This window comes from Falco peregrinus, chromosome 10 (assembly GCF_023634155.1).
Source record: "Falco peregrinus isolate bFalPer1 chromosome 10, bFalPer1.pri, whole genome shotgun sequence".
NCBI lineage: Eukaryota > Metazoa > Chordata > Aves > Falconiformes > Falconidae > Falco > Falco peregrinus.
Window position 1 is genome coordinate 28,111,224 of NC_073730.1, and position 21,985 is coordinate 28,133,208.

At 37.0% G+C, this 21,985-nt stretch overlaps 1 protein-coding gene across 11 annotated transcripts in view; it reads right to left on the reverse strand.

Moving 5' to 3' along the window:
- The window catches only part of EPS15 (epidermal growth factor receptor pathway substrate 15), a 68,911-nt gene that overhangs the window by 23,688 nt on the left and 23,238 nt on the right, over nucleotides 1–21,985 (reverse strand). For all 11 annotated transcript variants that reach the window (XM_055815301.1, XM_055815303.1, XM_055815299.1 and 8 more), the window contains 11 exons: nucleotides 20,174–20,215; nucleotides 15,106–15,195; nucleotides 14,735–14,782; nucleotides 13,839–13,934; nucleotides 13,331–13,396; nucleotides 12,759–12,884; nucleotides 12,248–12,307; nucleotides 10,473–10,673; nucleotides 8,717–8,862; nucleotides 7,675–7,834; nucleotides 3,941–4,026 (listed from right to left, as the gene is read on the reverse strand). In XM_055815301.1, coding sequence (XP_055671276.1) covers nucleotides 3,941–4,026; nucleotides 7,675–7,834; nucleotides 8,717–8,862; nucleotides 10,473–10,673; nucleotides 12,248–12,307; nucleotides 12,759–12,884; nucleotides 13,331–13,396; nucleotides 13,839–13,934; nucleotides 14,735–14,782; nucleotides 15,106–15,195; nucleotides 20,174–20,215 — 1,121 coding nt within the window. The remainder of the gene's footprint in view (nucleotides 1–3,940; nucleotides 4,027–7,674; nucleotides 7,835–8,716; nucleotides 8,863–10,472; nucleotides 10,674–12,247; nucleotides 12,308–12,758; nucleotides 12,885–13,330; nucleotides 13,397–13,838; nucleotides 13,935–14,734; nucleotides 14,783–15,105; nucleotides 15,196–20,173; nucleotides 20,216–21,985) is intronic.

The window sequence follows — 21,985 nt, forward strand, 5'->3', positions numbered from 1 at the left end:
CTAAATCTTGCAATCTGGACTATGCTAAGCAAGCAACAGGATACAAAACCCACCCACAGGCAGCTTACGCTGGCTAAATCACAACACAAACAATGAATTTGAAAAACTCAAGTGAAAGAAGTATTGTCAGGCAGAACAAGAAAAGCTTAGGCAGCAATCTCAGGCAAAGGAAAACAAGCTGAGTGTATATAGTCTACACATAACACATCCCCTCCTCCCCCCCAGCAATGCCTCTTTGTTTCAAAAAAAAAGACAACACAGACCTACTTAATTCACTAATTCTTCTGAATGCCTCCATTTCTTTTACAAACTATCTGGTATGCCCCTGTAGGAATGCTCAGCAACTGAAAGAACCAAAAACAAGTAACAAAATTGATTCATTGGATATGACAGATTTCCTGGATCATAAAGTCCCTTACCACATCAGTACTTGGGGGAGGGGGGGGAACCCCAAACGGAAAACAAAACCAAAAAACCCACACAAACAAAAAACAACCCACCAACAAAAATACCCCAATGACCCAAAAAGCACTGTGGTCTGCCAATGAAGGACACTCGTAACCAATTCAAGTCTATTTACGAAAACAATACAATTTCCCTATGCATTTTAATAGTAGTCAGGTCAGGAGAACCTTCTAAAGAAACTAAAACCAATCATTAAAAAAATCCTCAAAGCTAACAGATGGCTCCTCCAATGCAGATACTTCATGATTTACAATCAAATAATCTCAGTAAATCCATCAGGTTTATACTAATTTGTGCATTGAGCAATTTATAAACGGGATGGCTCCCAAATGGCACATTGCAAATATTTGTTACAGCTGACAACTGTGGAGTCCCTGTGTCAGTAGAGGCATTCAAGACAAACATAAACCGACCCTGGCCAGGCTTCTTGATGCCTAACACTTGGAATAACACTTAGTTACAAAAGCAAAAAAAGTAAAGAAATCATAATTCTTTTCCGTAATAGACAGATGACTGCTCACAGAGCTGGTAGCATTACCTACACTCACAGTTGCCCAACGTTTCTTATTTTCACAAACATTTGTAATTTTGGGAATTCATAAGTGTAGTAGTATTTCAGTTCGGCAACACTAGAAAAAACGCCTAGGGTAATTTTGCCTTGTTTCTTCTTGTTTCCCCTTTGTTCCCCTCAACCTTTTCAGCTGCAACAGCTCAGTTACTTCCAAACCACAGCCTAAAAGAAATCATCTAACCTACAAAAAGAATCTTACCATTGCTTTGCCAAGAAGCAGTACATCTCTCAACTTTGAAACAAAGGCTTGATGCAAATGTATGGCAGGGAAAGGCTGCCCTGTTTTTCTGGGGACGTTTTGCCATTTCCTTACTTTAGAGAGACCAACGTAGCAGCTTTACGCTCTCTTTAACCCAATTCATATTCAAGACAATATAACTGTTGCTGTCCAACGTATGCAAAGGATGGCACCGCTGGTGAGATACACTAAATTAAGCTCAACTACTTAACATGCTTAGAGAGGAATGTAGTATTGGTAAAGCTTGAAGAAATTCCCCTAATTTGCAGGCTGTAGCTAGCTTTGAATACACAAAAGCAAAGCAGGGTTTGCTGGGGAAGAAAAAGGTTTTATAGCTCAAAAAAAGAATATTAAGAACATCTGGTCTAGACTCCCACAATGCTGATCAAAAAAGCTTCAAATAGCTTTCTAAAAATATAGTACAACTGAAACAGAACTTACAGGCAGCAGGGCTGACAGGCTCAAAATGATGCAGATTCCACAACGTCCCTAGGCAAATCAATCCCCTACCAGTGGGGAATTATCCTCACTAATAAGTGTTCTGCATTTTAGTCTTCATCTGATCTTCAACCTCCACCTTCCTGACATTGTTTTCACTGAATTAGATTTAAAAGCTATTGGCTACCAGAAATCTTTCCCACACAAAGTGTTGAGCCACAAACACATCACCTCTGTATTCTTCACTCAGTCTCTCAAAAAGCTGTGTTTTCCACACATTGTCATTCTTTTGGGCATTTCCTCTGCTGCCTTTTTGTTATTTTTCCCAAGTGCACTTCAAAAATAGATTCAATTTCTATTAGTGGGTCTCAGAAATGCAGCTCTCATGGATACTTCCCAATGGAATCATGGACTAGAATTACTACATATTGAGTTCAATAGCTGAACAATGTATCTTATTTAATAATGAAAAAAAAAACACCAAGTTTAAATTACATTTTTATATGATAACTGTCAAGACAAAGTGTACTTCAACACTTATAACTGAAACGTGGATTTGCCAAAAGTGAAATAAGTTTCCTACATTTACCTAGCGTTGCTACCTGTGCTTAGGAAAGGTACAGAAAAGTAATATTTACTCTGCTATCGAAGTAACTCGTCTACAGTGGCTAAAGGATTTCCAAGTAATAGTAAAAAAATAATTTTATTGAAAAAATAAAAATGAAAAAAATTTTACTTTAGTCACAACTCACTTTATGACATTGAGAGTTTGCTTATCATTCTCAATGAAACCGCACAAACCTCTCACTGTTATACTTCTGTCACTCAGAAGCTTAACCCTCTGATTGTTAATCCAGTTCTGCTCTGAACCTCTAAATCACAGGCAGAATTTCCCCTTTCCAAAAATAAATACATACAAATAGCTGCCCCTACCGTATCTTCAACAATCCAGTAATGCGCCTTAAATAATTGTTCGAGTCTATCTGCCACTGAAGAAATGGAAGCAATGACTTTCCAAAGGCCATGGTTCCTTCATACCTCACAGCAAGAAAAGAAAACAAGACCACCAGACTGGCTTGCATGTTAGGCTGCAAGCCCACCCAGTGGAAACCAACATTACCTAAAAATTCGTGCTAGTGAACAAATCATTTCCCTCTAAGATACTAACGTCAAACATACAGGGTTGTAAAGCATTCTCAGGCCGATAAATATGAAAGTCCAAAATTGGAATTAACACAACCTAAAGAACAACAGAGGAAGGCATAGCAGGGGGAAGTGAAGAGGCAGTGGGAGTAGTAAGAGGGAGAATAAGCAGCTGAAATGAAAAAACATTTATGTATTTAGGAAACAGACTGTGCTTTGACATACTGCCAAAATTAAATCATTCCTGCAACCGACATGAATAAGACAGGCAGATTTCATCGTGACAAAGCACCCTCACTTCCAAAATAGTAGAATCAACTGTTCCTAATAGAATTTTCAGTAGATTTATGGTATCACACACATGCAAAAAAAAATCACTACAGAAAACTATGCTATGCCTTGGGAGTATGACGAAGGCTATACAACATACATGAACCTGATCTTCTTAGTCACTTGAAATTATTTTCATAATTATCTTTTAAATAATTAATGGAACCCAAGGGTCTGCAGATCTCATATTAAAACAATTTTTCTCAGTGCAACAGTTTATTTTACTAAACAGAAGAGAAGCATGTCCATCTTCACCACCATCAAAACCCTAGCAGGGGTCCATATACATTCATCTTCCCACTCTCTACCCTACATATTTCTTGATCTTTCTCATCTCGCTTCCTCACGGCCACTAGAAAGAGAGTCCTTAGAATTCCCTCTACAAATCAAAGACAACTAATACCAATTTATATCATCACTCCAGCATCCTAAACACCTGCTCCATTCTCATCCGCTAATGAAGGTAACAGGAGAGAATAGCTCCATATCAGGATGCTAAGATATGCAGCTCTCAAACATACCCAAAAGGCATGATGGACAGACCTTTCACAGTCCTCCTGTTATTAAATGCACTCATCTGAGTGAACAAAGGGTAAAAGAGTTAAACAGTAGTACAGACATGCTAACCATTTCTTTTAGCAAAGCAGACTTATTACCACCTGTTTTTCTCTTATGCACTGAACTTTTTTTTTTTTTTTAACTGTAAGTAGCACAATTGAATCTAAGGCAACTATGACTACTCCTCTTTTACCTACCTCTGCAGGTCTACTATTTCATTGTTTAATGTATCAAGTTCTTTAATCGCAGAAAAATCTGCTACAGAATTCGGTCCTTGAGCACTCTGAAACATAAAAAATAAATACCGTTAGTTTATCGTTTATGCTGACCAACAACTATGTTCACTTTACTTTTTGTGACAGCATGAGCTATCCTCTTGTAACAACTGTTTGTAGCATTGTATTTCAAATCTTCAATCTTAAGAAACCCCAAACAGTCCAGATGCTGCATTAACAGAACAAAACATACATCCAATGCATCCAGTATTTCAAACAGAGCTTGTCTCCCGTAAACTCTTGAAGACCATCCTCAACACAAGCACAGGACCACCTGATCGTACAAAAAAAACCCCACCTAGTTCTAAAATGAGATTTATCTTACAGTTAACATTTAGCTGGCTTCCTAGCATTCATTTAAGAGTGGTTTGGTTTGTTTACTGCTTCTATATTTATATTTCTTCACCCTGGTAATCCTCCTGTTGCAGAGTATCGACACTTATTTGCAACACTAAGTGGTATCGAGCTAGCTGAATGCGATCCTCCAGAGTACTGAATGAAACTTTGATAATACAAAGTCAGAGTTTAGTTACACCCATGAGTTCCCATTTACTTAATGTCATTGTAAGATGACGACTGTAATACGTATTACTTGTTTTCAAAATGTACACATAAATGACTAAAGAACAAATGCTGAAGGCACAAATTAGCAAGTGTTGTAATTGTTCTACTGTGCCTTATCACAAGGTGAACATTAAGAAGCCGTAGTCACTGGAACTACCTTCTATAAATACATCACTTCCTTCAAGTCTTGAACAAAACCATCCAGGAAAAACACAAAGTTCAGAGGAAAAGTATATACATATAACTAAAAAAAGCAAGTGATAACCCCAAAATAACACAAAAGTTTTTAAATGCTGAAGTTTCTCTGAAGATCAATCAAGATACTATTCATTATGTGTTTATTCAAGCTCATACTCTGAGAAAAAAAACCAACATACACAAGAGCCATGAAAATACCTAAACAGTAAATCTGAGCACTCTGTGGCAGACAATACTATTCAGCAGAACTATGGATTATTCATGCATATTTTACTAAAACAAATGGTATGAACTGAGAATAAAAAAATCCATACAGCTATTCTTAAACTGGTTAGTGTACAGTTTCTCGAGTAGGCAAAATAACTATGAAGTTCAATCCTGTTCTAAAGGAATTAAACCAGAGTTTTGCAGAATTGCTCATGGTGTTCCAGTGCCAAAGTTTTTACTTCTCCTAGGAAGGGGACAGAAGGAAAACGTGGAGCTACTAGCTACAAGTACCAATTCTTTCCTGGCCTCCTTTTTTCATCAGTTAAAGAAATTCTGCGCACTAACACCAGCAAACTTGAACAAAATACAATTCAATCTTATTTTCAATTGTTCAAGAGAACGGGTGTGGGGAGCAACATCAAAGCCAACATTTTTAGCTTCAACACACTAGTTAACAAAGACAAAAGTTAGAACTATTTGCTGCCATTTACTACACTGCAACACACATGCAAACAATGCTGCCAGTTTTTAATTCAAAATCGTAATAAAAGTGAATTCCTGACAAAATTCTTTGAAAGGAACTCGCATGTAAGTTTAAGTTTTACGGCTAGTAATGCAAGTACAATTTGGTGATTACAAACAATTAGGTGAAGAAACACAGCAACAAGTAGTAGACTGCTGCTGCATCCCATTCACAGGACCGGCATTCAGGCCTCAAAACTGAAATAAAAATTACACTACTGTGGTAACAAAATTCTGTAAGGAAACCAAACATTAGAAACAGCAAGATATATACATATGCATTCTGAAAATCTACCGAGAAGGATCACAAATTAACTTCCTCTACTTTAAAAACATAATGGATTAACATTATACTTACTGATATTTCTGCTGCTACCTTTATATTGGTCAATTCAGAAGACAAAGCCTAAGGTATTTTTCTTGGTTTGTTTTCTTGTGGGTTTTTTTTTGTTTGTTTGTTGGGGGGGGGGGGGGTGTTTGCTGGTTTGTTGGCATTTTTTTCCCTATATAAGCCACACCACTTCAAGAAAACCAGCAAAAAGCCTATTCCTGCCTACTGCTCTTATCCTTTAGGTTCAATTCTTTAGCAATAACTTTGGACAAACAGGTTCTTTCATATCAACAAGACAACATCTCTTTTCAAAAAGCTCAAAATGAGCTGAAGATTCAGCTCAATTTAGTAAAACAAATGGTAAGGACTTACAGAGCTAAAAGCTAACTTACCTTCTTTCACAATATTCTTACTCAGCATTTATGTTAGTAATGCAAAATAATAAGTCACACTGATGTCTGAGAGTTCTCTAAGAACATTTTACACACACAAAATAGCAGTAACCAACATTGATCTCATCCAACGTGTTCTAATCACTAAATTTTCTGCAATATAATCAGTAAAACCGAGCTGTTAGTCATAACGATAACTGTCAACTCTCACAATGGGCTACTACTCTGTCACCACTTCCCCAACAGTTTCAACAGGGTAAGATGTAGCATTTTCTCCTTTAAGTTCAAGTAGCATAAATTACCAACAGGTAACAGCCACAGAGGTCCGGGTTCAAGGAAGAACCCTGGGGTTCTTCCAGATGAACAACAGTGGAGATCAGCAACAACCTGAGATCAGTACACCCTGTGACACTTCAGAGAAGTGCTGTGCTATTCCAATGATTATGTAAGAGTTTTAGAAGGATGTTCATTATTAAACCAACAGACAGTAAATATTAGAAAAGCAAAGATTCTCTAACCTTGAGAAAGCAGAGTTAACAAACTGACAGAATAATAAGGATGAAAAGCAGAGTGGTGCAGAATGGAAAAAACAGTCCAAACTAGAAAAGAGACATAGAAAGGAAAGCAAACATACAAAAAAGATTAGTAGATTTGCAAATAAAGCAATTACTTTTTAAAAACAGAATGTAAAAAGAAATTAGATATCAGTTACAGAAACTCAAAAGTAGTGCCAAATTTTGAGTTTCACTTTTTCAAGTGCAAATTTTTCATTCTGTTTAAGAAAGTTGTAGTATTAGGTCAATGTTTTGCACAACCAAGAAAAGGTAACTCACATCAGACTTCATGATGTGTAAAACAAGTAAGAATTTGTGATGACCTCTACCCTTCTGATAAATACAACTTGAACTGCTGAGGTACAGTCTACTGCTGGATTAAGAAAGATGGCAATCAACAGACTATGAAGACATTTAAACTATCTGTGAAGCATAAAATGGAGGACCATTTACTTTTAAAACTTTAAATATATAATTCTAAGCTTTATTTAGTTCACCTTGTTTCCAGACTTCTTAAAAAAGATCTATGTAAAAAAGGTAACTGCGGACACATTCGAGGAAAAACATGGAACTTGTGCACACTATTTCAGATGCAAACTAAAAGTTCTTTAGATAGTTAGTAGAAGGGCTTATTCTTTCAAAAATAGAAAATAATGCTTTCTCCACATAAGATCTCTCCGCTTGGTTGGCAGGCATAATAAATGACAGCTTCATTTTGAAACATGGATGGAACAGTTTTTTGTCAATTCTTTGCACCTAAGTCTCATTTGCTTCTTGGTATTATGATAAATTTAAGGTATGCCAGTACTTGAGGTGCTTCTTGCATAGCCTTTGAAATTAACATTCTTTTTTTGAGATTTATACCAAAAATGTCAAACCCATCCTTACCTTCTGTAAGCCGACACCCCTGTCTGAAGGTGGAATCATCTCCGGAGTCAGAGCCTGAGGTGGATCAATGCCCTTCATTAACTTCTGATTAATTAAATAGAAAGCCAAAGCAAACTGTTCCTTTGAAAGCTTTCCACAGTCCTTTGTGTCACAGAGAGCCCTGTACAGAGATACACATGAAATAAATCAAATCCTCATTTCTGCAAGTACAGCCCTCTTTATTGTACTTGCTGTCATTTAAAAATGTGAAAATTGCTAGTGTGTATCTCCTCTTCTAAAAAAAGGCAATATAGCAGCAAGGCATGGTAATAAATAGAAAACATTACTCAAACATACACGGCCACTTTCTTTTGGTAGGCTAAAGGTCCACAGCTGTTACAGTAGGTTCTGATCCACTGAAAGGCAGAATCAGGGTTGTAAGTCATAACACCTGAGTATCTGTAACTGAAGTTGCTTCTACATTAAATAACTTTTCACAGCCGACACAATTTCATCTGCATTTTCCTAAAGCACAAGTTGCAGCAACCATACCTGGGCGGGGTGTCTGTGTTTCTATCAGAGTGCCCTGCAATATCTTACAGTGGGGAAAAAATTAAAAAAAGCAATAGCTGTCACTACTAGCTGTAATAACAGACAAGTTGTCGAATAAGATGGGCCATAAGTCTCAGTCTCATGTGATATTACGTAGGTAATTCTCTTCAGCAGTATATGGATAGTATCAGTGTTTAGATACACAGCAACACAAGGATGCATTAAATACACTGGTTTAGCTGAAGTGTAGTATTTGTTTATAACAATCTGTGTTCAGGCACTTTACCTCCTCCCCTAAGACATAAGGCATAGCACAAACCCCCATTTCTGTCCAAAAGCAGAAGTAAATAAGTTACCACTACTTATACAGAGGCCATGCTGTTATATAAAAAAAAAAACCCCACACCGTTCATTTTCCAGAAATGTCAAAATAGCACTTTTCAAGAAAAGTGCTAGGAAGGAGCGAGAACCATGCCATCGTCTAAACAGCTGTCATGGAAAAAAACCCTACCAGATATGTGCAAGAAGAGCAGAAGGCAGTCCTGTCTTCAAGAATAGTTCTCTGGCTTCCACACCTGACACAAATCCATCCATGTCCTTGTCAGTTTTCACAAAGATCTCATCATACTTAATTTTGTCTGCAGGCGATACAACCCACTGAAGGGGGGTGGAGATGGAAGGAGAAAAAGAAAAAAACAAACAAACCAAAACCACAATACTAAGATATAGGCAGTTCTGTTTTCAGATAGCTACTTTCAGAGTTACATAAATTCAAGGACTACAGCACAGATTTAAGAAGTGATATCGGTGCCTCATTCATGAGCAAGTTTTATCCTCCCAGATAGAGACACACAGAGATCCATAAGCAATTCCAAAAGCAGAAGCAAAGTATTTACATCAGTGAAGCAGCAAGGCTGGCGGTACTGCTCTACCCCTTTGCCTATCCACTGAAAGTATTTCCCGGAGCCCAGACCTCCTCCCAGCATGGGGCTGTGCCCTCATCACTGTGCTCAGTCACAGCCCTGCTTACTGTCTGGCTCTGTCAATTTTATTCCCCTTACACAGCCAGGGAGCTTTAGCTGGAGGGACTGAAGAACTGCTCAAGCCCTGACTGTTAATTGTTGGCACATTCTAAATTGTAGAATTTACCTCCCATCAAGGTAAACACATGAATTGGTGCCGCTTCTGTTACTTCAGCACTATTTCTAAACACTAAGCTACTTATAAAGATGTTTGAGTTTGAGTGAAAATGGCTTCAAGTGCATGCTTTTGAACGCTAATTAATTTCAGCACACAAGGACATTGAACAGATGAATCCCAAATGGTGCTGTACATAAAGCATACACTGAAACACTCACCCAGAACGGCACTGATTAGTAATACATACAACAAGATTTGCCATCAGTGCGTTGTCAGATGAAAACCTTGGCACCTCCAGAACTAAAATGCCAGTTTCCTACCGATCACTCAAATATGGGTATCCAAATGTCCAAGCAGCATCTTACGCATTAAATACTACAATGCTTACCTTAGACCCCCTTCTCACTTTCTTCTTATTTTGAATAGAACGAGTAAATTAGAAACTACTTGGAAAGACATTTTCTCAGATTCTGGATTCTAAAATGACAAGGATTAAATAAGTTGCTTGGAGGGCCTGGGAGGTGTCAAGCTCAATCATCATATTCAGAACAAACACCAAATCCTGTGTGTTTAGGTGGATATGCCAGACCTTTTGTTTCCTTTTCCTATTGCTTGTGCATCTCTCTAGTCCATTTTCATTAATGTCTTCTTCAAATTGCATGCACACCTGCACATACAACTGTGCATACATGCCTGCCATAATTTTTTTTCATTTATATATACTAATATATATTATTTGTCCTTGTTGAAATCGGTCTTCAGCCAGGAGACATGTTCTGCAGATGTCTACCTGGGCTACATTTTAAAATCTGTTTTCTTAATATTTTGACCTCTATGTTTAGCTTGATGCCTTGAAATAATTTATTTTAAGAATACCTTAAAAAATGTTACTAAACAACATCTTTTTTATCCAACTTTTTATATCTGAAGACATCTCGAAAAAGCAGAAGATAACTTTCACACTTCTCCACCTGGTCTTCCCATCAGCTGCCTCAAATGCATCAATGAATCAACAGGGCAAGAAGGAAACTAAAAACCTCTATCAAGACTCTTCATACCAGCAGCTTCCAAAGTACAGCATTAAAAGAGCAGAAATCTCCTCACCCCAAGTAGCTTCAGAACTGTACCTGTGTTAATGGTGTTTTGGCAGCTAAAATGCCTACAGGTGGCAAGGACTGATGAGACTCTTTGGTAGATGCTGAAGATGGAATTAATGGCATTGCTCCTGGAACACTGATAGGTTTTCTCTTGGATGGTGGCACCAAAGCTGCAGGCAAGGACATTGGCACTGGTTCTTTCTCCAAAGCACAGTACACCAGAAACATGGCCTGAACAAGAAAATAAGGTGCGTGGATGTAAATATCCAAGAAATAAATATATATCTATAAATTAAGGAATTAGTTAATGAAGAAATGCTCCGAAGTTATTTCTTACCTTTCTCCTTTACAAGCCCCCTCAACTGAACTGCAGCTCATTGCCTTCTGACCTGTGTTTTTCATTACTACTTTCTTTTGAGGTCCAGTGCTTAACGAAGGAAGTTCAGTATCTTTTAGAACATTGAAATGATTCTCCTAAGCTTGTACCACCACTTGTGGAATTTTGAGAGAACACTTCAAACACTTAATTTTAATGTATTTATGTTTTTCCAGGAATCATTCCACTTAGTGTCTATTCTTTTGTTGAGGTTATATGTTTTAATGATTTTGACTGTTGTTCAAGCCTCAGAACTGCATCTTATATAAATTTTATAATACTTTATAGATTATAAGTTCATAGCTTAATTTATCTCAAACATTTCCCTAGAACATACCAATACTCTGAAATCAAGGCTGAAAGTTGGAAGAATTACAGCATAAACACAGGAAATCAAATATAGTAATAATTAATTACTAGGATCTTAAAGGAATTGGTTTCAAAAGAAACTGAAGTATATAGGTGCCTGAAGAGGACTAGAAAAATATTCAAAGAAGCAGTTTTTATAATTTTATTCTTTCTCAAAAATACAAGTGACAAAAGAAAAAGGTAAATTAATCACATTTATATTATGAAGGAAAAAAACACGAGGTTTTGATGTTGTCCATAACATCAATTCTTGACAATTACACAGGTATTCCTTATTTTATTTTCATTTTATTTTTAAACCTTGACTCTGAAAGGATGAGCAAAAGTTTAGTTTGTAGAAATTAAGGGCTGGCTTTATTCCCAACTGAGGACAGAAAGGTCACATTACTTTTTCAAGATTCTTGCAATGCAGAATGCAGTTAAGAGATTTTGTTAGCTTTTCCAAACCGTTGAAGTTAGGTTTGGTATTTCTCCATATAAAATGAAATCTTCTCCTCCAGACTGAATGCAGAATTCCTTCCTCTCCAATTGACTTACATGCAAAAACATGCTAAAAGTTTTGAGAAAAAGATGATGCATGCTTACTATCACATTCAAAACTTACAGAGTCTTCAAAAGTAAAAGCCTCCCACTCGCTTCTCACTTGCCATCTCTTGGGGAAAGCGAAACTTATTACGTTATTTCATCAGTCCTACATTAGTAGTGTTAAAATTGCTATGAGCTTTTGAGGAACTTGTACGTAAGTTCTTTAAAACTGGCCTCCTGCAAGCTCTATAAATGCTGAAGTTTAAGGTAAAACTTAATCGGTGAAAACTCGAGCCTCTCATGCGACAGCAGATCACAGGTAAGGGTTTTTAATGGCTCATTTAGCCTAAAGAAAGTTACTGCTGTGTATTGAGAGACATTCAACAAACCAACAGAAACATTAAATAGTACTAAAACTTGACTAAGGTCTCTGGACAAAGGCAATAAATGAACAACAGAAACAGTCAAAAATTAATACACAATGCATCTATTTAAAACCCTTGTCATCAGACTTTCAAAATCCCAAGATACTTACAACTGCAAATTCATCTCGATCCAACATTCCATCGCGGTCAATATCACTCAATTCCCACACCTACCAATAAAAAGCAGAACATGGGGATGTTTGCCTGAACTGCAGCAGTTTCCTATTTAAAACCTCATTAGAAACAAATGTGGGAACAGCCTCCCTCCACCATATCCGAATTTTTATTAAGATGAACAGCATTCGTTTTCAGTAAGCAACATACTTTCATATAAACCATGCAAAAGAAGAGAGATTACGTTGGAGACAGAGTGCACGAAGGGCACCCTGCCCTAAACCAAGTGTTAAAGACTACAAAACTGATACATTGTAGTAAGAGGTGGTCTATCAAAATAAAAAAATAACTTTTCTATTTTTTTACAGTTTAATGTATGGCCACTCTTAAGATAGTATTTAGTAGTTTGGCTCATTACTAAAAAGCATTAATCTGAAAAGGAGGTATTACTGAGTGTAGCACAGTTGTTATTTGTGAATTAACGATTAAGAAGAAAGATATTCTTACTCGTCCTAAGATATCCACTGGCAGTTTTGAGTTAAGGAGTACAGGTTTCACCTTATCACCTGACAACAGTCCATTCACAGGATTTAGGCTGTCAAAAATAGCATCGTACTTGGCCTTGTCTTCCAGCTGCAGGGGCAGAAAAAAAGGTATTACTTATGGGAAGTCACATGCGTAGCCTAAGAAGCAGTAGTTCTTTCAAAAGTATTAACTGGGTTTTTTAAGTTACACTTTAAAATACACACATTGCAGTTCCTGATGTTTAAAAGAAAATATGAAAAATATTTTCTTTCTAAGGCAGCTAGAGACTCATCCAAAACCCAGTGAAATTTACTCTTCAATTATTTTCATGCTTCAAGTAACTATTTTTTTTCCAATTTTGTAAATATGAAGAGGTTTCCCAAGGGTCAAGTGTTCTTTATCAAATTAAGTCTACTAGCCTGTTTACAGAGTTGAAATGAATGGTAATTTATCATACTTTATAGCTACCAGTAGCATTATATTTTTCTCAATCAGATACATGTTTTCTTGTAAAGCACATCAGAGTTCTAGGTAACAGCCTGGTTGTTATTTACCTTAACTGCCCATGGTACATCACTCGATGCTGTTCCGCTGAGTAGCAAAGGACTACTAGTATCAGTCTAAGGAAAAACAGGGGAAAAAACCCAAAAATATTATAAAAACGAGACCTTGCAAAACCACTCCCTTATTTGAGAAGGTGTTCCTTCTCAAAGCCAGAACTGCATTTTAGTCACACATACCTTCATTAAGGATACCAATATTTAGAGTAAGAAATTTAAAATGTTTCTTCCATTAAGGACAACACTAAGAGAATAAATACCATATATATATATTTTTATATACATATATATTCCAATTACCCACAATTTTATATTCAAATCCCCACTAGGGCATGTAGCACCTTATTCTCAGCCCACATTGCTTAATTTTCCCCTGTTGTAGGCTCTATTGCCCTACAACATCACTTTCAGAAATGTTTGGCATACCAAACCTTCCTAATTGTTCACTTAAAAGCAGTTCTTATCAATGAGTTGATATGTTCAATTAAAAAAGAAATCTTACAAATCTTGGTGGAGGAACAGGCAAATTAAGACTACTCAGGGAAACATCCAATCCATTCTGTGCACATGCTACAAGTCGTAAAGCCACAAAAAATTCCTACAGGAAAAATGAAATTTTAAAGGATTTATTATATAAAAATACTCAAATTTCAAAATAAATTTCTAGTATTGCTATATATACAAAGGGTTGCAAATGGCTTCAAAGGGGGTCACAAAGTGACAGAAGGCAGCAGCCTTGGAGTTCTTGGAGGAACTGAGTTGATCCCAAAGGTAGCAGTTGATGGAGGGGAGGAAAGAAAGGTACAGCACATGAGAAAAATTAATCAAAAGTAGCATGAAAAGAAATGAAATTGTTTGGTAGACGCTACAAGCTCCTCATTTTCCTACAATGAGGTGAAGCAGTTAGCTCTCCACAGGCCGTTATTGAAGTTACTATACATCAAACCAAACAGCAATGCACATTAGAACTTTCCAGCAGTACCACTGTAGGAATGTACTAAAGTCAAGTCCACCAAAATTAAATAAATAAGAATTTGGAAGATTTTACTAGAATTTTAATTTCTGCATTAAATTTCCTCCAAGATGAATAGGAAAAGTCACCTTTGCAGTAAATACAATACATTAACCCTTAAATTATTTATCACTATATTGTTCCGTACAGCTACACAGCAGCTCATTTTACTACTTGAAGAAAAACTGATGAGGTAGCTGAAGGCTGCTTAGTTTATTGTAGCTTACACAAAGTGCAAAGTACAAGTCTACTACAAATCAGAAAAATGTGAGGAAAAAAAATCAGTTAGAAAAACTGATTTCCTGAACCAGAAATCTTAACTTTTATCTAAATTCAAGGCTTGCTAATGGTTAAAGTAACCTCATACACCATATAAATAATCATACCTGTTTGTTCAGGATACCCTTGCCATCAGTATCAGCTAAGTCCCAAATCTAAAACACAAAAATAATAGACACCAAGTGTTCCACAGCACTGAGAGGAAGCTGGCAAGTTCTCACTCCATTTAACAATGCATTCTTGGATGAAAGTTAAGATCTGAACTTATTTGTGGTGATAAATTTAAATATTGTTTTAATTTCCAGTACAAGCGATATACATAGTAGAACAAGCAAGAAGACTGAAGTCGGAAGCTATTGGATATCACAACTGAAAACACGTTAGGAGATGTATCTTGTACTATCACTAAGCATTTTCATTTACACAGGATACTAACTGAAGCAAGAGACAGGATAATTAAATAATTATCATTAAATACCTTTCTAAGTACCAAATCTGTCAATCCAGACTTCTTCAAGAAAACAGCTGCATCAGAAGCTAACACTCTTCCAGCATTAGCAGAATCAACCTGGGAGAAGAAAAAAACCTCACATGACAAACTAGCTTTTGAATTGTTGCAATCTCTTTAAATATTTTCTCAAAAAGCCAGCAAAGAACAGTGCTCAAGTTAATGTAGTCACTTTGAGACCAATCTTTCAGACTTTTTTAAAAAAAGAAAAACTCCCTTTCATTTAAAAAATCATGTTATGTTAGAATTAAGACATTTTGAACTAGCTGCTCCAGATTTAGTAGCAATAGGCAGGCTTTGGAAGCTGATATTTTACACTAACACTGCCAAATTTAAGATATATCATGCATATATATCTAAGCATCTTTCACACTCTAATTAATGTTTCACAATGTTCCAGAAAAATACACTATTATCCCCATCTGTCTGTACACAACCAAGACAGAGAGCTAAGAATTTTGCCTAGATGACCCAGTTTGGGGCAGAAGCAAGGAAGGTAACCCAGGTTTCCCAAGTCACAAGCCAGCACCCCGATGCAAGCCTACTCTTATAGGTCATCAATGAAGATTTAGGTTAATTCCACATAAAAACTAAGGAAAAAACCTACTAACATACATGCAAACAATCAAGGTCCACTGCTGTAAGTTTCTCATCATTGACTATGCCTGGATTTCAGGGTCTCCAGTAGAAGTTTCCAAGTACAAAGGCCCAAGAATTTCTCAAGTTATGCTATAGACCGGGAAGCTTGTTCACAGTAGGCCATCACCTGAACCTAATTAGCCTTTTGTAATCAGGGATTTCTTCTTGATGCCCACAAAAAAATCTGACTTGCAAGGACAGAGAAGTCCCAGAGTTTGATTACATTTAATTGTGCAGCTCTGAATGCATTATGTTATGGTCCGAAAAAGAAGGCTTTGCTTGAAGATACCTTTATCACCCTAGAAGAGGGAAATGCTTACTCCCTGAAGTGAAACTTACTGACACAATGAAGAAGCTGCTGATAGTTTTGGCAGAATATCAACCAGCATGCATTTCTCCCTGGATCAATAAGGAGATCGTTAAAATAGATCACTGCTCAAGTTCCTAAGCAAAAACAGTGCCTCGGTTATATCTTCAACTGGAAGAAGCAAGCAGTAAAACCTACATCACCTACATGCGGACAAGGGAAATCGAGAAAAAGCTACGAGTCTGAGAGCCTAAAGCAAAAGGGTGCCTAGTACAGTAAAAGGGCACAGTACAGAGAAGAGGACTAAGGGTATCTTCAGTCAACTCAAACTGTCAGACTTACTACATCAGACAGGTAGCAGTACAGGTGTTCCAAGATTTTGAGATCAGATTATATATTACGATTTATAGATAAAAATTATATCATCTTCAGAAACAGTCTTCCCATCTATGACCAGCTGGGATGCCCTGAAATTATGAAGAATTTGCAACATGATAAACATTTCGAAGGACAGGAAAGAGGTAAGAGAGGTCACTTACTTTCCACACTTCCTGAAGAGCCAGAGAACCAAAACGGAAATTGTACAAATAAATAAGCATGCATGGAAAACCGAAGTACACACACAGGAAGAATAGCTTGATGCTAGCGTTAGATCTCCCAGTACCCCCTTTTCAAGATCAATGCTTTTTGAGCACTTGCTGAACACCGAGTCATCATGGCTGTCTTCAAAATAGCCTAAGAATGCCTCGTGAAAACTAGTGCTTCACACAGAACAAAAAGTTTGGGAATATATAGCAAAATGATGATAATGATGCATTGCATCATTTACAGTCTCATAGCTTTGCATTTAAACAAAGACCACATTCAGTATTTTGTTTGGAATGCAAGACCAACCTCCCAAGTTTACAGGTGCAGCACACACAAGGTGCTCAAAGCAAACAGCTCCCAAAGGCGGGCTTAGAACTAGCTAGTGAGAGACCGTGGAGAATTTATCATTTGGAAAGCATGCGGCAGGAGATGAAGGTTGTCTGATAGACACTTCTTCTAAAAGTGAACAAAAAACTGAAAGCAATCCCAAAGGCATCATTTAATACAAAAGTGAAAATATCTTGTTTTCAGCATAACTAATATGATTTTAATTAGGAGACATTGTTTCCTATAATTGAGGATTCCCTGGTCAGGGCAATAAAATTACAAACACTACAGCCTTGTAGTTAGCCTGCTCCTCATAATTTTAAATTATCTAATTCAGTCCGTATGGGAGAGCTGTTCATATTATAAGCAAAAAGCTGCCAAAACACTGCATCAAATCCCCTTTTCAGTTAGTGGAGTCGAGCTTGCACATTAAGCACAGTCATCTTGGCATCCGCTCAGAAAACCTCCAGCCCGGGACTTCACTACTCTTTCGGGAAAGTCACAAAGCGATACAGTATCAGCTGTGTTTATTTTTTATCTCCCCACCTCCCGCCCAGAGGGAGGTGACTTTAAAGGATTTAAGCAGGAATCTTACTTAATCCGATATGGATACAGGTTCCTTTTGTGCAACTAATTACCTATATTTTAGTAACTTTTTTTTTTAAAGGGCTAATTTAAATTTCTTGACCAATTACAGAGTCTTGTATGCTGGGATGGGGGTACTTGCTAAACATGATAACACTGCAGAAAATTGGCTTATGTTTGACTATTGCACTGAGATCGCTGGCGTTTGTCAGCTACACGCCGACTTGTGATGTGCAAAAAGCAGTTTTCATAGCTGTATTGGCCAACAACTCTCTTGTTGGAAAATGTCATTTGTAGGGCTAGAAATTATTAAAAATTACAAATGTAAATCTGATGTCAGAAGTTAATAGCAAGAAGTACTTCAACTCAGGATTCATCAAGAACGCATCAGCAGCTCAGGCATACTGCTTACCTACTACAATGCATCACATGATTAAGTAATTCCCTACTACCTCATCACACATATTTAAATTTGTCCTTTAATCTCACCCCGTTTTGAAAGAGTCTAGAAAAGGTTAAACACAAAAACTTCTATTTGAAAGAAAAATGTCCCTATTGAAAGGTTAAGATTTCAACTGCATTCCAAATACAAAGCCCAAGACTGATACCCACCCGTTTCACAACACACATTATGCCATATGAATTACTTAAAAGATTGTGATAGAACTGGAAGCGTACTAAGCATCAGAGCTATTTCAGGTGATGAACTTTTATTCTCAGGTTGCATGGAACACTCTGAAGTGCTTCTGGTATGAAAAAAACCCAACCCACGCTCTACCAGCACCACAGGACAAAGTAGGAAATGTCTTTCCAACATTTCTATTCTGAAAGTTGACATCTCCTTATCTAAGGGAGGGAAAGAAAAAGTTATCTACTGCAACTGAAAGTCTTTAGACACTACATTTGAAAGCTACTCTTTAGGACAAACACTTGCAGAAAAGAGTTTGGCTGAGCAAGTCAGAAAATGAATCCTCTGAAAAATAAATCCATTGGCACAACTTCACTGACAGTAACATCATGTTTAAGGAATCCCTGTTCCTGTATACTATTGAGACTGCTGGACAACAACTAGTACTCCAGTTTCACTAGGCTATATATTCCAACGAATGCAAGATGCTAAGTGACTTCAGAACTGGTATCGCATTTGTGCTTAAATTCAGTTTCTTTACCCAACTTTTTGCTTAACACTTGAGTGGTAAAGCAATTGCAGTCAGGAGAAAGACAGGCACGTGGCAAAGATGATACATGACAATGATAGTCAGTAGTATTTAGGAAACCTAACATGCAAAAAATATTAATTCCTTGCCTTTTCTTGGGACCTTACAATGATCACCATAATATGGTATTCTCCTAAGGCTTTTAATCCAATGCCTGGAGATAAACACAGTGGATTTGTCCATCAGACTGAAGGAAAACTTTGTGAGGGTGATACTATCTCCCTTCAACCTTCAGGAGCCATCCGAACTTAGATCAAGATAAACTCACTCTTCTTTAGCAATTTCAAATCTGCTACTCTTCTGCAGTGGAGAAAAAGCTGTTAAAGTAAAACAGAAAGCTCAAACTTCAGCATCACAGGCTGATACACTTTAACCACTGTTTCATGTGCTTGATAATGGGACTAACCCTCTAAGCGCAATCCAAAAACAGAGTGTGGATAGAAATCATGGTCTTTGCTCTTCCCCAGCAGATAAACTTACATTCTAATGTTGACACTCAAAGAAGTTGCTAAATAACAAGGTCATATACACTATATCCTGTCTTAGGACAAACAAACAGGAAAATTACCCGTTGCACAAAGGAAAAAACCCAACTTCCTACAGTCATTTAGTTTACATTTCCTTTAAATTTTCACATTAACTGTGTTTGCACAATAATTTATATTACACGTGATACAAAATATTGCTATTATAGAGTAGTTCAAACAGCTATTTTTCAAAAAAGTTGTATTTATAGGAATTAATACACCTTATTTTTGCTGAGCCTAAATATAAAAGACAGTTGATATATAAAACTTATGTTCTTTTTATTTTGGGGGTTTGTTTATATATTTAGTTAGTTTTTACATTATAAAGTCAAAAGATTCGTATCTCTTGAGTGAAGCTGCAAGAACTGCACACATTCTTTTGGTATTCAGTGGCCCTCCATCCAAATTTCACTCCTCGCAGCATCCTGTAAGAACCTCTGGGGATATGCAGAGACACAAGTCTTACATAACGCTAACTGCATTACAAACACAGGAAATTCAGCTTCACGTGTAAAAAGGAACAAAGAACATAACAATACAGTACTTCACAAGAGTTCACTCCATTCCAAGAGCTAACAGTCTGTTGTAACTCTAAAGTGATGTATGTCATACATACCTGGTAGCTCCCTAGCAAATTAAATAAGTCATCTTACAACCAATATTATATTTACGATTATATAGTTCAGACCCAAGTGTTAGTTGCTATAAAAATATTTTTTAAAGCAGAATAATATTCCTTGAACTTTTATTGTTTACACACTGTTGGCCATGCTGAAGTCTATAGCAAATGAATATTCTTTCTTTTAAATAGAAAACAAAGTTTGTTCTCTCAACAAGAACATACATACCTGTCGATAGAATTTCTCATACAGAGGATTTGCACTTGATAGCTGTAAAAGAGAAAGAGAGATAAAATTAACCCTGAAGATTTCCATTTCAATTCCCCTCTCCCTGGATAAAGAAAGATGTTAAACACTTTAATGGTCTTTAAAGACGCATTAAGCATTTATATAATTCTATTTGTTCTGTAACACAATGGGGACTATGACAGCTCTTGATGCTGTAACTTTTGGAAGACTAACTTCTTGTTTTTAAGTCAGTGATACTAACCACTATCAGATTACTATCAGGTCACCAGCTTAGGCAGTAGGAAACAAGAATTCTTAAGCGAGTCCATCTACAGGCAAAAGAAGAAACCTGAAACGGTACAGGCTAGGAAGTACTCTCTAATGAGTACAAAGCCATGTAATTTTATTTTGTTATCCACTGCATAATTCTTTAGAATTCAGAGTCATATGCAACTCGTCTGTACAATTTTCGGGTATTCAAATTAACTCCTGCATTCACAACTAACTCCACAGCAGTGGTACCAAATTAAGAGAGAGTAAAAAATTAACTTTGTTTTTTGTAACTTGAATCCTTGCCAGTGGTAACTTCTACCTGATATTCCACTGCCTCCTACCAGACATTCAGTGCTCACCTAAACTGAGGTGGACAAAGATAAAATAGCTTCTTTGGAAAAGGCCCTTTCTTTATGAATTTGTTTTTAAGCAATTCTTAAAAACTCTAAAAAAGCCCAAGGCCTGAAACCATGCAAAACCTGGTGTCTTGGCCTACATCAAATACCCTTGCCCAAGAGATTCCCAAGAAGTGGATGGTTAGGGTTACCTCTCTTCCCTGACGTAAAACCAAGCACAAAATCAGATACCATTTTCATGAAGTGCACATCGCCTAAACCAAAGATTGTGTGCATGACTGGGTGCATTTATGCAGAGGCTAACCCTAGAATTATCACTATGTGTTGCCCTGGCAAGCCCTGCTGGAACAACTGAGCATAATGCAAGTTAATCACACAACACATACTAAAATAAAAAAAACAGAGCCACATAACTTTGAATATCACCCAAAACCCAGAATTCTCTCCCTTAAGAGGAATATGATTTTAAACTCCAGGATTTACAGACCTTTGTACAAAGTGAATCCAATAAGGTAGCTTCCTTGGCTTTAAAATTTAGAAATTTACATTGAAATACGGAAACCAACAGTATTCTAAATGTTGTCAATCATACAGTTGTAGAAAACACCTTACTATAGCATGTACACATGGTGACAGCTGAAATGAAACCGCATACATTTTCCTGTAGCAACAGCTAATGCAGTTGCTCTTTTGGCCAAGCTTAGATGTTCACAGATGCTGATTATCGAAGAATATAAAGCACGGAAGTTTGCTAGAAATTAGGGGTTCAGTGTGATACTGCACGGTTTCTGTAGTTGAGCAGAATTATCAGAACACCCTGAAACAGAAATTACCGAGAACAGCTAGAAATAATAGGAAAACCTTCATTTGGACCTTGACATATGCTTGTTCAGCAAGTATGCTGCTCTAGAGACACCCAGTTTCTTCTAAGAGCCACAGGGCATTTCTGATTCTCCACTTGTTTCTTGGGTGAATTTTGGTTGGTTGGTTTCGGCTGGGGTTTTTTGGAGGGAGAGTGACGGTGGGAGGGTCTGGTGATTTTTGTTTTGTTGGTGGGTGGGTGGGTAATGGCTCTCACATAGACATTAAATATTACCTATGCTGGGAAACCATCATCAGTATTCCCTGCAATACCACAGCTTAAACTTGCTCTGGCTTCGCTCTGGTATCCCAAGATTTTTAT